The sequence below is a fragment of the Maniola jurtina genome, chromosome 25, assembly GCF_905333055.1.
Source record: "Maniola jurtina chromosome 25, ilManJurt1.1, whole genome shotgun sequence".
Classification (NCBI taxonomy): domain Eukaryota; kingdom Metazoa; phylum Arthropoda; class Insecta; order Lepidoptera; family Nymphalidae; genus Maniola; species Maniola jurtina.
In genome coordinates this window covers 3465736-3479967 of record NC_060053.1, presented here as the reverse complement: position 1 = coordinate 3479967, position 14232 = coordinate 3465736, and the positions used below count along the sequence as shown (strand labels likewise).

At 36.1% G+C, this 14232-nt stretch overlaps 3 protein-coding genes and 2 long non-coding RNA genes across 7 annotated transcripts in view; 3 read left to right on the top strand and 2 right to left on the bottom strand.

Annotated features, from left to right (window-relative positions):
• The window catches only part of LOC123878009, a 16063-nt gene extending 13801 nt beyond the window's left edge, over positions 1-2262 (bottom strand). For both annotated transcript variants that reach the window (XM_045925025.1, XM_045925026.1), the window contains exons 1-2: positions 1952-2262; positions 361-508 (exon numbers count right to left, since the gene is read on the bottom strand). In XM_045925025.1, coding sequence (XP_045780981.1) covers positions 361-508; positions 1952-2026 — 223 coding nt within the window. In that variant the 5' untranslated portion in view covers positions 2027-2262. The remainder of the gene's footprint in view (positions 1-360; positions 509-1951) is intronic.
• The window catches only part of LOC123878035, a 23063-nt gene extending 9992 nt beyond the window's left edge, over positions 1-13071 (top strand). The window contains exons 2-3 of the long non-coding RNA XR_006798728.1: positions 616-619; positions 12936-13071. This is a non-coding gene — a long non-coding RNA (uncharacterized LOC123878035). The remainder of the gene's footprint in view (positions 1-615; positions 620-12935) is intronic.
• LOC123878033 lies at positions 2269-11624 on the top strand. The gene is made up of 3 exons (XR_006798726.1): positions 2269-2645; positions 9514-9519; positions 11615-11624. It is a non-coding gene; the product is annotated as an uncharacterized LOC123878033 (long non-coding RNA).
• On the top strand, positions 2860-7390 carry LOC123878026. Of its 2 annotated transcripts, XM_045925051.1 has the most exons (9): positions 2863-3028; positions 3324-3383; positions 3471-3524; positions 3981-4124; positions 4614-4664; positions 5217-5264; positions 5614-5724; positions 6129-6206; positions 7258-7390. In XM_045925051.1, the coding sequence occupies exons 1-9, from the start codon at positions 2978-2980 to the stop codon at positions 7366-7368; spliced, it is 708 nt and encodes a 235-aa protein (XP_045781007.1). In that variant the 5' UTR covers positions 2863-2977; the 3' UTR covers positions 7369-7390. The 2 variants fall into 2 exon arrangements, with proteins under 2 accessions (XP_045781008.1, XP_045781007.1); XM_045925052.1 differs by lacking the exon at positions 5217-5264 and having other exon boundaries at positions 2860-3028.
• On the bottom strand, positions 11018-14232 carry LOC123878030 (zinc finger matrin-type protein 5). The gene is made up of 3 exons (XM_045925055.1): positions 13864-14232; positions 12655-12789; positions 11018-11291 (listed from the first exon to the last, which is right to left on the bottom strand). The coding sequence occupies exons 1-3, from the start codon at positions 13988-13990 to the stop codon at positions 11032-11034; spliced, it is 522 nt and encodes a 173-aa protein (XP_045781011.1). The 5' UTR covers positions 13991-14232; the 3' UTR covers positions 11018-11031.

Genomic DNA, 14232 nt, shown 5'->3' with positions numbered 1-14232 from the left:
AGTAGTAAAGTTGATTATTTTAACCTATCGATATAGGTACATTCCAAGGTCAGTCAATGATTCCTTTGTATTGTATTTTTTTAATCAATGCGGCGGTTACGGTCTCACTTGATAATAAGTGATCGTCAATACCAACTCATACAATCAGGCCTGAAGTTTGATAGATTCTAAGTATGACCTCACTGGCGCAGTGGTAAGCGCTGTGGTCTTATAAGTGGGAGGTCCCGGGTTCGATTTCCGGCAGGGGTTCGGAATGTTCTAAAGCTCTGGTCTGGGCTGGTGGGAGGCTTCGGCCGTGGCTAGTTACCACCCTACTGGCAAAGTGCCGAAAAATGATACTCATTGAAATTGTTGTCTTACCAGAATCAATCTCCTTCCATTTAGGGTGTGGTGAGCATATCCTTTCACTGGTGTAAAATGGAGCAGACATCGTTGTATGGTGTAAAGTTAGGTAGTAGCTACATTGATGCGTACACCACTCTGGTGGCCTTATGTTGTATCCTACAATCTGAAATGCAAAAAAGAATAAGAATATTTTCTCCCTCCGTCTATCTGTCTGTCCGTAACCATTAGAAAGTTGAAATTTTGAATGTGTATTTCATTGGGTGAATGCAGAATTGTTAGAGTTTAGGACCAACTTCAAATTACCTAAGATTCACTGGCTGGCAGCTTCCAGTATTGGACATAAATTCAGGAAAACTTTTATAAAAAGTACTTATAAAGAAATACTATCTCTTTTCACCAATGATTTCATATATATTTAGATAAGATAAAGTTTTGAGAATATTTTTGCTATCAGCGAGAGTTAAGCCACATCGAGATAACTCAAAATACTATATGTATGCCAACAAAACTGCATTTGTTTATCCTTATCTGTTTAATTCTCTCCTCTACCAATTAATCAATTTTCGATGTCCATATTTTTGTGTCTATTTATCTGTCTGTTTCATTTTTTTACCCCCGACCCAAAAAGAGGGGTATTATAAGTTTGACGTGTGTATCTGTCGGTGGCATCGTAGCTCTTAAACTAATGAACCGATTTCAACTTTGTTTTTTTTTTTTTGTTTGAAAGGTGGCTTGATTGAGAGTGTTCTTAGCTATAATCCAAGAAAATCAGTTCAGCCATTTGGAAGTTATCAGGGTTTTTCTAGTTACTTTAACTTTCACTTGTCAGGGGTGTTAAGTTTTTTTAATTTACACTACTTAGCTAACTTGAAAAGAAATAGCAGAAAGTTGCCTGGCATTTTAGACTGCATCATCACTTACTATCAGGCAGGTGAGTTATGGCCTAACTTGTATCAGAATTTAAAAAAAAAATTAGATATCCAAGTTTGAATTTTCACTTGAATTGCTGTTTCATGGTTGGTTTTAAAGAAAAATAGTTTTTAAATCTAAAAAGCAACAGCTGCTATTGCATAAGTGTAATACATATTTTAAAAGTAGGACTACTAAACCATTCGTGGATTTTGGAATATAGATAACTAGGTAACTGGTAGAATAGCAATTTTCTTTTAAACTGTGCAATCAGATTTTTTTTTTAAATTATATAGACTAGCGCTTGGCTGCAATCAGACCTGCTAACAAGTGATGATGCAGCCTAAGATGGAGTGCGCTCGCCTAGAAGTTGCCTATTCACTCTTGACTTGAATTGATAAGTGAAACACTTTTAGAAGTACTAAGTATTTGTATAAAGAATACATCTAATTCATACATTTTTATTTTAGTTAATTATAATTTATATTCGTATTATAATTTATTCTAACTGTACCTAAATGCCGATTGCTTTGTCTAGTTTATGTGAGTTAACACTTTATGAGACAAGCTGTATCTATAGGTATTTCACTAAAAACAAGTTCGTAGTAATGACAAACTGTAGGCGTATGTTTGTAAATTTTTCTTGGATGAGCACATGATAAAAACCTATTTATTCTTCCACACAATGCACTTTTACCTGAATCAAGCTGCGTAGGCGAAGTTGCTGGGTTGTTAACGGTGTCCACTCCCTGCATCTTGGCCTTCCAAACATTTTATTAGATGAGTGCAGCAAAAAACAATATTCACACAAAAAAAAAACAAGAAAAACTCGTGTCTGGTTATAAATAAACCATTTTATCGCGCAGTTTTAGACGCTTATTATATGCAGAAGAAATAACAGCCTATTATGCTGAATATTATAAGATGATTAGGAAAAATAAAACAAAATGCATTGTTCTACACAGGAATTCAACTTCGATACTTGTCAAAATCGAATTGACATTTCTGTTCTGACAGCTGACTTCAATCCATAGATACTCAATTTGATTTTTAATGATTCTCGGCTTTGGGTCCTAGGACTTTGAACATAATTACATGGAAAATGTTGCCATGTATTAATAATAACTACAATATTGCTATAAAAATATACAAGTCTTCACCTAGGTGCTGTGCTATCAATCAATATCATAGGTACGGCATCAATTTCCAGCCAACGAACCCAATGCATTGAATTTGACTAGTTGACTCTGCCCGGCGTCACTCAGGTAGATAATGAGGGTAGAATTTCCAAAAATACTGACACAAAAAATACAATCTTTCATGTCCTATTTTAACTCTCTTGGTAGTGAAATGTCCAAAAATCGTGAAACACGATGGTATTTTTTTTATTTGTACCAGAAACTGAAATATCAATTTTCATGGATATCATTTGGAAAATGACGGACTTAACTTCGTACAAACTTTCATCCCCCTACTTAATCCCCTTAGAGGGTGGAATTTCCAAAAGTCCATTCCTTAGCGATTACCTACTTACATCAATTATTATTTAAAAGAAACCTGATAAAAATTTCAAGTTTACAACCCCAGTGGTTTTTATCGAATAAAGCTATCTACAAGTTTCCTTCACGGCACGGCTGTCAATATGTCGTTAAATCAAATTAATTAACAAGTCAACGATAAAGATTATTTTGATATTTCTGTTTTCTACTATAACTAACCAATCATGAAAAGAACTACTTATATAATAATTTTTTGCATTATTTTTCATTTTGGGGTAGGAATATTACCTATATTTTTTGAATTATTTATTATTTGATTTGCATTTGTTTAATTTTAATTACAGATTTCAGTAATTTGAATAGATAAACATAAACTAAACCTTATGTAGTTACTTACTATTAACACATCATAAATACACTTTATTTAAATAATATGAGTAGTTATGCCTGAGACGCTACCATTAAGTACCTACTTACATAATAATTGCAAAATATATTATTTTTATTGATATGTGAATACTTACGTATTTATAAAATTAAGTAACAAAATCTCAATGATTCAATTTTCAGTTAAGCCGTCAAGACTCAGAATCCGTCGGGGACTCCATAATTGAAGAGGAAAATAAAATGGTAATTACATACGAGTAGGTAGATGGTCGTAGTAACTTACTGTAAAACCTCAAAATAACATGTCCCATCTTTTCCATTCAATTTCAGTTGAACAATCAAGAGTCAAAAGATATTGAAGATGATGAAGATTTTAATGAAAAGGTGCATCTACACTTTTATTACTGTGATTCCGATAATGTGTATGTTTATTTGTTAGTTCTTTAAACTTCATCTACACAACGAATTACAACTAAAGCTCTCAGATAGCTTAGGAGCTGGAACTGACCAGGATTATGTTGTTATCCTGAGAAAACAAAGGATTCCCTTCAAAATAAAGAAACAAAATCCACACAGGCTACATTTCATACGAAAAAAATTGACCTAACGAATGTTACATGAAAAAAAGTGGGGGTCACAAATTTTTTTTTTTTTGCTATTGTATCGAGTGGGGTGTCAAATGAAAGAGAAGAAAATTCTGATCTCATAATAAATGTACAGTAACATTAAAATATAACAGGCGACAGAAAAACAATTTTACTATAATATTTCAGCGTTTATTAAGACGATCGCAGTCGGGTTTTAGTTTTCAACTTTACCTTGTTTAGTTTATTTTTTTAGTTAGGATATCAGTCTGATGAAATGGAAAAAGCAAGAGAGGCGGGTGATGCTGCCGACCTTTTCGGTACAAACCAGCATTACAATATTCCAGTGAACTACCAAGATTTCGGAAGACGATTTGTTCTGACATATCCTTATGTGGAGGTTTGTAGTTTACGGTCTAGCTTGTACCCAATGCCCATAATATCAACAGTAAAATAACACAATAATTAAGTATATTGTGACGTTTTAGTAATCGCAAATAACATAAATATAGGTAAGTGCCTAACTAGTTACCTAAAACCATCGATGTATATGGATTAGCCTTTCCCATACAATTTCGTCCGCAAAAGTACGCTTGAATCTTACGTCATCGTCATTGACAAAGTCAAGAGACTTGAAAATTCTCTTGACTTTTTGAGCGCGTTTTTTATCTTCGAAGGGCCCATCCATATAGTTACATCGATGCCTAAAACATATGAAGTCAAAAATACCATATCAAATAAACTTAAATTCAAGCAACTGCATCTGTGTGAATTTATCTTTTAAAAATCCTGTGGGAACTTGTTCATTTTCCGGGATCAATGTTATCCATATCTCCAGGATACAAGCAGGATATTTAGTAATAGTTACATAATAATTTTCAATTTACAGAAGAGTATCTTGAATGATGCCGCCGAAACCGAATTAGACAATATTGTGAAGGTCAGACTGCAAACATCATATTATTATTTTAATCTTATTCCACGTTTTCCTCTTTCGTCTAAGTTTATCAAGATCCGCATTTATTGCATTCTATTTGGCTAAATAATAGGTCTGGCAACACATTCACAAGTTTTTTTTCTCGTCTGGCTTTACACAGATTAACCAATGTCAAGTTTGCAGTTAGGGATTTTATAAGTATGCGCGGCGCTCTTTTGGAGCACTTCCCAGTCAGTTCCACCACTAAAAAACACCCTTTTTAACAAAAAAAAAACACTCCAAAAAGGCACCGCACGCGCGCCAGCAAACGCCAACACAGACGAACCACATTCACAAGTTTCCGTTGATATTGGGTCAGGGTCACAAAAAGTTTAGGAGCCAGAGCCTACAAGTGCAAATCAGCTAAAAAAAGCGCGGCAATTTTAAAATTTGTATGGATGTATTTTAAATGGTCTAAACTATAAACCTACTGTACTGAAATATTAGGTACCTATGTATTTGTTAAACTCTTCTCAATACAGAAGTCAGAACTAATTGTTATTTTTTATCCTACAGAAGTATCTTGAATCGAAAATCACATCACAAGAGCTAATACCAGTCAAGGTAAACCTTACCTAGTTAGTCGTATGGACAAGTGTAAATTAAAAATTTATAACACCCCCGACAAGTGAAGGTTACAGAAACTAGAAAAGAGCTGATAACTTTCAAACGGCTGAACCGATTTTCTTGGATTATAGCTAAGAACACTCTCGATCAAGCCGCCTTTCAAACAAAAAAATAATAAATTAAAATCAGTTCAATAGTTTAGGAGATGCGATGCCACAGACAGATACACAGATACACACGTCAAACTTGTAACACTCCTCCTTTTAGGCAGGGGGTTAAAAATGGAAAAATCCAATCATTGTGTTCCACAATTATTTTAATACTTACCTACACCTATGTTTTGCAGGCCCCGCCAGAATTCGTTTTACAAGTAGCAAAGCAATCGGCTCTTTTGGAAGCTTCAAAACCAATTAATCCACCCGATGAAAAAATTCAAAAAGATATCCTTAGGACAGGAGTAAGTACTTGAAATGTTCCTTAGGGCGTTTGAACACTTCAGAAATTGCAGGAAAAAATATGAAGACGAAGTCAAATCATTTATTCAAAGTAGGTAGCTACTATTGTATTCATTTATCTGACTGCGGCAAATCCAAAAGGAAGGGTTATGATTTACAACTACATTTTTTCGTATAAAATGCAGCCTATGTCACCCGGGCCTTTACAACGATTCAATTGACACCTCATTCATCAAAATCGGCCCAGTAGTTTAGGCGCAACGGTGGAATACTCAGAATCTGGATACAAACATACACACTTACATACATAGACTGCTAAAATCATAACCCTTCCTTTTGGCTTTGCCGCAGTCAGGTAAAAGAGGTAGGTAGGTACAAATAATACCATTAAATTCTTGCACTTAAGGAATATTGGGATGGCGTATGGAAAGAAGACGTGGATGTAGAGAAAATGCTACGATCTGTCAATAAAAGAAATAAATTGGTAAGTGTCTAGTTAGACAACGAAGTGATTTTTAGTTTTCCGTACCTCGAAAGGAAAATGGAACCCTTATAGGATCACTTTGTTGTCTATCAGTCTGTCCGTCTGTCGTGTCTGTCAAGAAAACCTATAGGGTACTTCCCGTTGACCTAGGATCATGAAAGGCAGGTTAGGTTTTATAGCACAAGTAAAGGAAAAATCCGAAAACTATGAATTTGTGGTTAACTAGGTACATCACGAAAAAATTAAATTACTACTTAAATCTAATATTATAAAGAGGAAACCTTTGTATTTTTGTATTTTTGTATGTTTGTATTGAATAGGCTCAAAAACTACTGGACCGACTTCAAAATTTCTTTTACCATTACTTAGAGGGATTCTTCCGAATCCGTATAGGCTATATTTTATCCCGGAAAATAGATAGGATTTTTCGTGGTAGTGAAAATTGTGGAGTAAGGCGTCGAAAAAACTACCGTACGTTAACGATTCTCGCGAACGCTGCCTAAATGGTTAGAGATGTATGGTTGACTTCTATAGAAAAGTTGTAGAACTCAATAATGCCTACAAAAAAGTCCGTGATAGTATAAACCAAACATTTATATTTTAGCCATTATAACCACTTTTCCATAGAATAAAAGTAATTAAAATTATTAGCCTATGTTTATTGATCATATTATCGTCAAATACTAATCCTTATCCAAATAAACTATTTATTGAGCAAGATTGTTTCAATAGCTATAAATTACTTTTTATTTTATTCCAATCGGACAATCCATTCAAAAGATATTACGAATTTAAAATTGTAATGATGGTGTCGCACGATTCGCACGGCGAAACCGCAGGGGAGGGGGGTGCACACTGCACATCTATGAAGCAGGTTGCCTCAGAGAGCTTAAAAAATAAATGTCCACCCGTGCGAAGCCGGGGCGGGTCGCTAGTTACATAATATAGATGGCGCTTTATCTTGTACGAACCCTTCGTGTGCGAGTCTTGACCGGTTTTTTTTCTGGAGATACGGAACTCTAAAAATTACTTATCAATATTTCATTTTCAGGACTATATCAGAGTAAAAATTCCATTTGGATCAAGACTTCACACTCTCATTTCAAAGCTCAATAGCAGGTCTCCAAGATTTCTTTACGTTATAAATAAAAATGAAAGATAACTAACTAAATACTATCAATACTACCTTGTTTTATTTACAGTGGACACCCCCCCCCCAAATCAGTCGGGAAGAAATTTTTTACTGATATCACCTGATATTGAATTAATAGTTATAATTTTTAAACTAGATGGCGCTGCTAGGAGGCGCTAAATCGAGCTCTAGCAATCAGCGTTTTACGGAGCATTACTTTAATTAAAGTTACTGGAGTAATCAGTAAATCAATAAGAAATAGTAGGGAATTAATTAATTAATTCATTTTTGAAAATCGTGCATTACGTTAAGCACGATAGTAGTATTGGGGACCTGGGTAGGGTAGGACAAGGACATGACTTGAAAAAGAGTCTACTAAGGGTGAAAGTAAGGGTAGCCTCTTTTGACGTGACGTCTTATAATTCGATAGAGCCGGCTGCACGCACGAAAAAACATGACTCATGCGGCGTTACCTCGCTCTGAGGCGTTCCATGTAAGGCTTGAAGTGCAAGCGAGAGCGCGGAACGAGCGACAAAGAAGCAAATCGGCCTTTGTTGTCACGTTTTTTGTACTGAGCCAGTACAATGTTGAATGGACGGTGGACCACTTCAAAAGAGGCGAGCCCACAGATCACTTTATAGTATATACCTACCAGTCTGAAGAGGCGAGCCGTCTTGAAGCATACCGGTTCATTTGAGGTTACGAGTACCCTTTCAAAAGTGTGACTGAAGGGGCATGAGACGGGTCTGCCCACGAAATTCAAATTTAATTTGGTTTTTCGCAATTTGTAAACTAATACGACAACGTAGGGTCATGGCATTTTAATGGCGATAATGGCAGTATCTAGAGTTGGGTCTTCCACGTCTTGTTTTGCCTTGAGGTCCGTTCCACGTAGTAACTTTTTTAAATTCAAATTCAAAATATTTTTATTCAATTAGACTTTTACAAGTTCTTTTGAATCGTCAAAAGCATCTACCACTGGTTCGGAATGCCTTTCCTACCGAGAAGAACCAGAAAGAAACTCGGCGGTTGCTCTTTTCAAAGATTTGATATACAATATTATGCCATGTATAAAAGCAATTGAAGTCCTGCGCATTGCTGGAGCGAATTGCAGGTCAAATCCACGCTTTTTTATCATTTACATAATCTTCGATAGTATAATGCTTTTCTCAGGAGCATATTTTTAATAGATTTTTTGAACCTGTGTAAAGGCAAGTCCAAAATTGGCTGAGGAATTTTGTTATAGAAGATTATACCCATTCCCACAAATGACTTTTGGACCTTCCTGAGACGGAGCGTAGGAGTCGCAAGCCTGTTACGGTGTCTAGTCAGCCTGTTGTGTAGATCGCCAACTCTCTTGTAACTAAGAATATTTAATAATAATAATAATAACCTAAATTATTGCCGTCTAGGTCAGCTATAACTGCATGTTTGAGTTTGTTCTTTTGAAGCGATAGGTATTTTATTGGGTAAGACATTGTGAATGTGTGTAAAGTAAAATGGAAGTTAAGAGTGATTAGTGGAACACTTATAAAAGTTGGTAACTGTGTTACACAAAATATAAAATATAGAAGTTAGTACAAAATATACACACGTAGTGTATCCTGAAATTTTACACAAAAATTTCAAAATATACTCGTAACCATACACTTTGTTACGGTCAGCGTATGTTAATGCTATGCGATCTCGAACCTGTGGGTGAACTGTGATTAGGCATCTTTTTTATTCCACAATAAGAGACACAAAAATTAGAGTGGGCGCCACTGTCGCGCTTGCGACAGGGAACCTAATGTGGAAGATAAATAGACTATTAGACGTTTGGGGAAACTGAATAAACTTTTAGATAGCTCCATATTTGGAGAAACTAAATGAACTATTAGGTAGCTCATGGTAACGTAGCACTATTACAGGGTAGTTAATACAATTAGGTTAGATAGCTCCATTATTGTGGAACTTAAATAAACTTAATGGATACGAGGTCGTGAACGGCCGGAGAGGTTGCCGTATTACAGGTACACACCGGTGCCGGTACTCGAGCGCGACGGAGTCCGGCTCTATTGGGACCGGTCCATCATCACGGACAGGACTATTCTAGCGAATAAGCCTGACATCGTGGTGGTGGACCGGGCACAGTCGAGGGTGTTTTTGGTGGCCATCACCATTCCATATGACGAGAACCTCGTGAGAGCTGAGACGGAGAAAAAACGCAAGTATCTTGATCTGGCTCACGAGGTTTCCGACATGTGGCATGTGGAGTCCACCGAAATCATCCCAATCGTCATATCTGCAAACGGGTTGATCCCAGTCAGCCTCGCTCACCATCTGAGGCGACTGGGGTTCCGTGGCAGTTCGCTCGCAGCCAGGATGCAAAAAGCGGTCTTGCTAGACTCGGCTAGGATAGTCCGCCGCTTTCTCAACCTGTCGCCCTGACCCCCGGCCGTTTGGTCTCCCCTGCCGGGGCGTAATCCTCCGCCTGGTACAAGTATGTATTTATGTAAATGTGTATGTAGGTTTATTTATTTTTATGTATGTAAGTATGTTATATTCCCTTTGGCTTTTATATATATCTATTTTGTAACCGGGCGTGAGAGTGAGTTATATACATAATAATAATAATAATAATAATAAATAGGCTTTATTGCTTACTTATTGCTAGTGACAAACATACATATGTTATAAGTAAATTAAATCTATAAAATAAAAAAACTAACAATAGCAATAGGCCGCAAACTCAGCATGGCCGAGCATTGGTGGCAATGCTCAGCGCTGGTTTTCAGTTTGCTCCAAGAAATATTGATTAATAAAATAAAAACGCACCGCGCCCGTTGCGTTCTCTGCTTATTGATCAATATTAAAATGAATACAGTACAACCCAAAAAAGAACCTTAAAAACCGTACAGTAGAAAGAAAAATGAAAAGGAGAAAAAAGCACACACATACACATAACAAGCAAAAAAATAAAATAAAAATAAAAACTAAACAAGATAAGATCTAAACAAGATGTCCCTTCCCAGCTAGGCCAATTTAGTCCATCTCTCGTTCTGCAGTCTCGCAATATGGCCGGGTCTTCCACGTCTTGTTTTGCCTTGAGGTCCGATCCACGTAGTGACTTTTTTAGTCCATCTCTCGTTCTGCAGTCTCGCAATATGGCCGGCCCATTTCCACTTTAATGAGAGAGCCCTAAATAACACCCCCGACAAGTGAGGATTACAGTAAATAAATAGAAAAGAGTTGACAACTTTCAAACGGCTGAACCGATTTTCTTGGATTATAGCTACGAACTAGGGATGTTATGGATATATAATTTCGGATATGGATATGGATATTGGTAAAAAATAATATCGGTTTCGGTTACGGTTATGGATATGAAATTATTTCGGATTATCCGATAGTTTCAGTTACTTACGGATATTAATTTTTTAAGGAACTGTAAAATGTGAACTGATGAAGGTGTCGCATTCCAGCGGAGTGCACAGTTAATTCGCACGAGTGTAGTATTTAGTTAGACTCCGCCCTATCCGAAACTATCCAAAACTTTTATTACGGATTCAGTTACGGTTACGGATATTTTTTTATTTCGGATATCCGATAGTTTCGGTTACGGATATGGATATCCATAACAACACTACTAAGAACACTTTTGGGTCGGGGGTTAATAAAACAGGCGCTAGGAATATTCTATTTAATTAAATTTTATTTCCAACCCCACTCCATAAAACAAGCATTGACGAAATCTTCACTTTTTAATCTTCTTATACTCGGGGGCAGATCACCACAGCTGTCCAATAAAGGGTTGTAAGTCCAAGGCAGCACATGGGTAACACCAGAGATGTCAAATATTACAGTATTTTGTTGGTCCGAGTTGGTTTTGCTAGATTTTTCACTCTGTAGTCTTTGGTAGAGGTCTTCGAACGATGGTTGAGCAGAGTCAGTTAGATTGTTTTTGGCTGTGACTGCAAAAGAATAAAAATCCGTCAAGCGTGAGTCAGACTCACTAATTTATACCATATTCCCATATCATATCATATACCATTTTTAACCCCCGACCCAAAAAGAGGGGTGTTATAAGTTTGACGTGTGTGTCTGTGTATCTGTGTATCTGTGTATCTGTGTACCTGTCTGTGGCATCGTAGCGCCTAAACGAATGAACCGATTTTAATTTAGTTTTTTTTGTTTGAAAGGTGGCTTGATCGAGAGTGTTCTTAGCTATAATCTAAAAAAATTGGTTCAACCGTTTAAGAGTTATCAGCTCTTTTCTAGTTTTCTTGTAGAAAAGAAGGTTAGATAACCGTTAGGTTCATAATATTATGTCAATAGACAAATGTCAAGCTGTCAAGATGGACGTTGCCTAAATACATAATTATTTATTTGAAAATGATGTTTTGGAAAACTCAAATACTTTGGATCGTCGGGGGTGTTATAAATTTTTAATTTACACTTGTTACCATATTATTATATTTGACAAAAAAAAATTTAAGACAACAAAATGTGAAGACTAGATCTAACTATGGAAGCGTTGCGGCTGAGTTCCAACCATGAATTAAGTTATTGATAAAACGAGTGTAAATCAAAAATTTATAACACCCCCAACAAGTGAAGGTTACAGTAATAACTAGAAAAGAGCTGATAACTTTCAAACGGCTGAACCGATTTTCTTGAATTATGGCTAAGAACACTCTCGATCAAGCCACCTTTCAAACAAAAAAAACTAAATTAAAATCGGTTCATTAGTTTAGGAGCTACGATGCCACAGACAGATACACAAATACACAGATACACACATACACACGTCAAACTTATAACACCCCTCTTTTTTGGTCGGGGGTTAAAAAGTGAAATATGCAAGTTTTAACAGTTGCTGAGCTTCGTAAAATATTATCTGCCTACATTGATAGGTGAAATCAAGCCAACATTTTAGTTCTTCACTATCATAAGCAGGTAACATTTTGGGCCTGAAGGAATTCATGGACACCCAATTACAAATTGTGAACCTCCATTTTTAACCCCCGACCCAAAAAGAGGGGTGATATAAGTTTTATGTGTGTATCTGTGTATCTGTCTGTAGCACCGTAGCGCCTAAACTAATGAACCGATTTTAATTTAGTTTTTTTGTTTGACCGGTGGCTTGATCGAGAGTGTTCTTAGCTATAATCCCAGAAAATCGGTTCAGCCGTTTGAAAGTTATCAGCTCTTTTCTAGTTACTGTAACCTTCACTTGTCGGGGGTGTAATAAATTTTTAATTTACACTTGTAATGTTAGCCCTTGTCGAGTCTCCCGTGGACCCCTGGGGGTCAAAGGTCTAAAATATTAGTTACCATATTCTCTCATAGAAGCAATTTGATCTGGAGTGTAGTGAGAATATTTACAGATGGCCCCAAAATTACATTCGCCTCGGAGAAACCTGTGGCATGGCTTTTTGTTGCCCTCCTCTTTTAATATTGTTTCTGGATCTGAAATATAAAATTAAACTTATTATTATCTCACATAGCCCACTCCATAGCACGCTAAGCGATTTTGAACTTGTGGACAAGGCCAACTGTCAGTGTCCATGTTTCAGCACCATACGTCATCACAGGGGATCTCTCTGAGTCTGAAGAACCAGAGTGACCGACATAGCTGCCGACCGGCCACGTCTGCCGTAGGACTGATGGCCGCTGGAGCAGACGTGTTCTGGAGTGAGACTGCGTATCAGCAAGCGCAGTGTGGGACGACCTCCAACCCGCTGGACTGACGACCTTAAGAAGATAGTGGGAAGCGGGTGGATGGCGCCCTCTTGGGAAGGCCTATGTCCAGCAGTGGACGCAAACAGGCTGATTGATTGATTGATCTCACAAATGTGTATTTAATTTAAAGATATTGATAAAAAAGAGGTTTTAAAAAAATCTATTTTTCCTCTCATAACACTATTCCAGTACTATCTGGCTCTAACATTAAAGATACCTACCTAAGCAAGTTGCTTGTATAGAAAAAGAAAAGCTTAAGCAAGTGTTACAGAGGATGCATAGGATCTTTTTACTACAAAAATGTGATACAAATAAAAATCCAATCTTTAGAAAATCTATCTATATAATCTCTATATCTATGAAATCTATCTATCTATCTTTATGAAATAGTTCTGATCAAAGTCCATCGCTTACTTATGTTTCTCTGAGATTTTCTTATTACCTACCTGTCTAACTTAGTAACTCGTTAGCTAAAGAAAAATAGATTTTATATAAGTACTAGCTGATGCCCATGACTTCGTCTGCGTGGATTTACATTTTTCAAATACCGCGATAGCTCTTTGATTTTCCAGGATAAAAGTAGCCTATGGGTTAATCCAGGGTATAATCTATTTCCAATCCAACAGCCAAATCCGTCCAGTAGTTTTTGCGTGATTGAGTAACAAACATCCAAACATCCACACTTTCACATTTATAATATTAAGTAGGATTAATAAACAGATAATCGATATTAAATAATTATTTTAATCGATATTAAAATAATAATATATTACTATTAGGTACTGGGTAAGTATAAGTTACCTTTAAATTGTTGATAATGTTCATTGACCATTTTTTGATGAAACGATCCTTTAAAATGAGTGCGTATTACAGAAGATGCAGATACCATGGTTTTATCACAATAATCACAGTAGTATCGTTTACCCATATTTTATTTTTATGGATAAAAATATTCCCAATAAGTGACTTTACGTATTATTAATAAAATAATATTATAGCTCCTGTCTTTTACGGTGTAAAATTAATTCCACAATCAGATATTATGATAACAAATTTATGGATGGGGTTTATGAAATTTTTGCAAAGAATTCTTTTTAAAATTAAAATTCAAAAACACAACAACAAACAGAATATTTGAGAACAGCCTTAAACTTAAAATTAAAAAATAAA

Bases quoted from the DNA above. Each gene is read 5' to 3' on its own strand.
- LOC123878026 (XM_045925051.1), top strand. From the start codon at position 2,978: ATGAAAAGAACTACTTATATAATAATTTTTTGCATTATTTTTCATTTT. The intron at 5,725-6,128 runs GTAAGTACTTGA...CTTGCACTTAAG, and splicing joins AAGATATCCTTAGGACAGGA to GAATATTGGGATGGCGTATG. The intron at 6,207-7,257 runs GTAAGTGTCTAG...TTTCATTTTCAG, and splicing joins TCAATAAAAGAAATAAATTG to GACTATATCAGAGTAAAAAT.
- LOC123878030 (XM_045925055.1), bottom strand. From the start codon at position 13,990: ATGGGTAAACGATACTACTGTGATTATTGTGATAAAACCATGGTATCT. The intron at 12,790-13,863 runs GTAACTTATACT...TTTATATTTCAG, and splicing joins ACATTATCAACAATTTAAAG to ATCCAGAAACAATATTAAAA. The intron at 11,292-12,654 runs GTAACTAATATT...ATTCTTTTGCAG, and splicing joins TGCTTCTATGAGAGAATATG to TCACAGCCAAAAACAATCTA.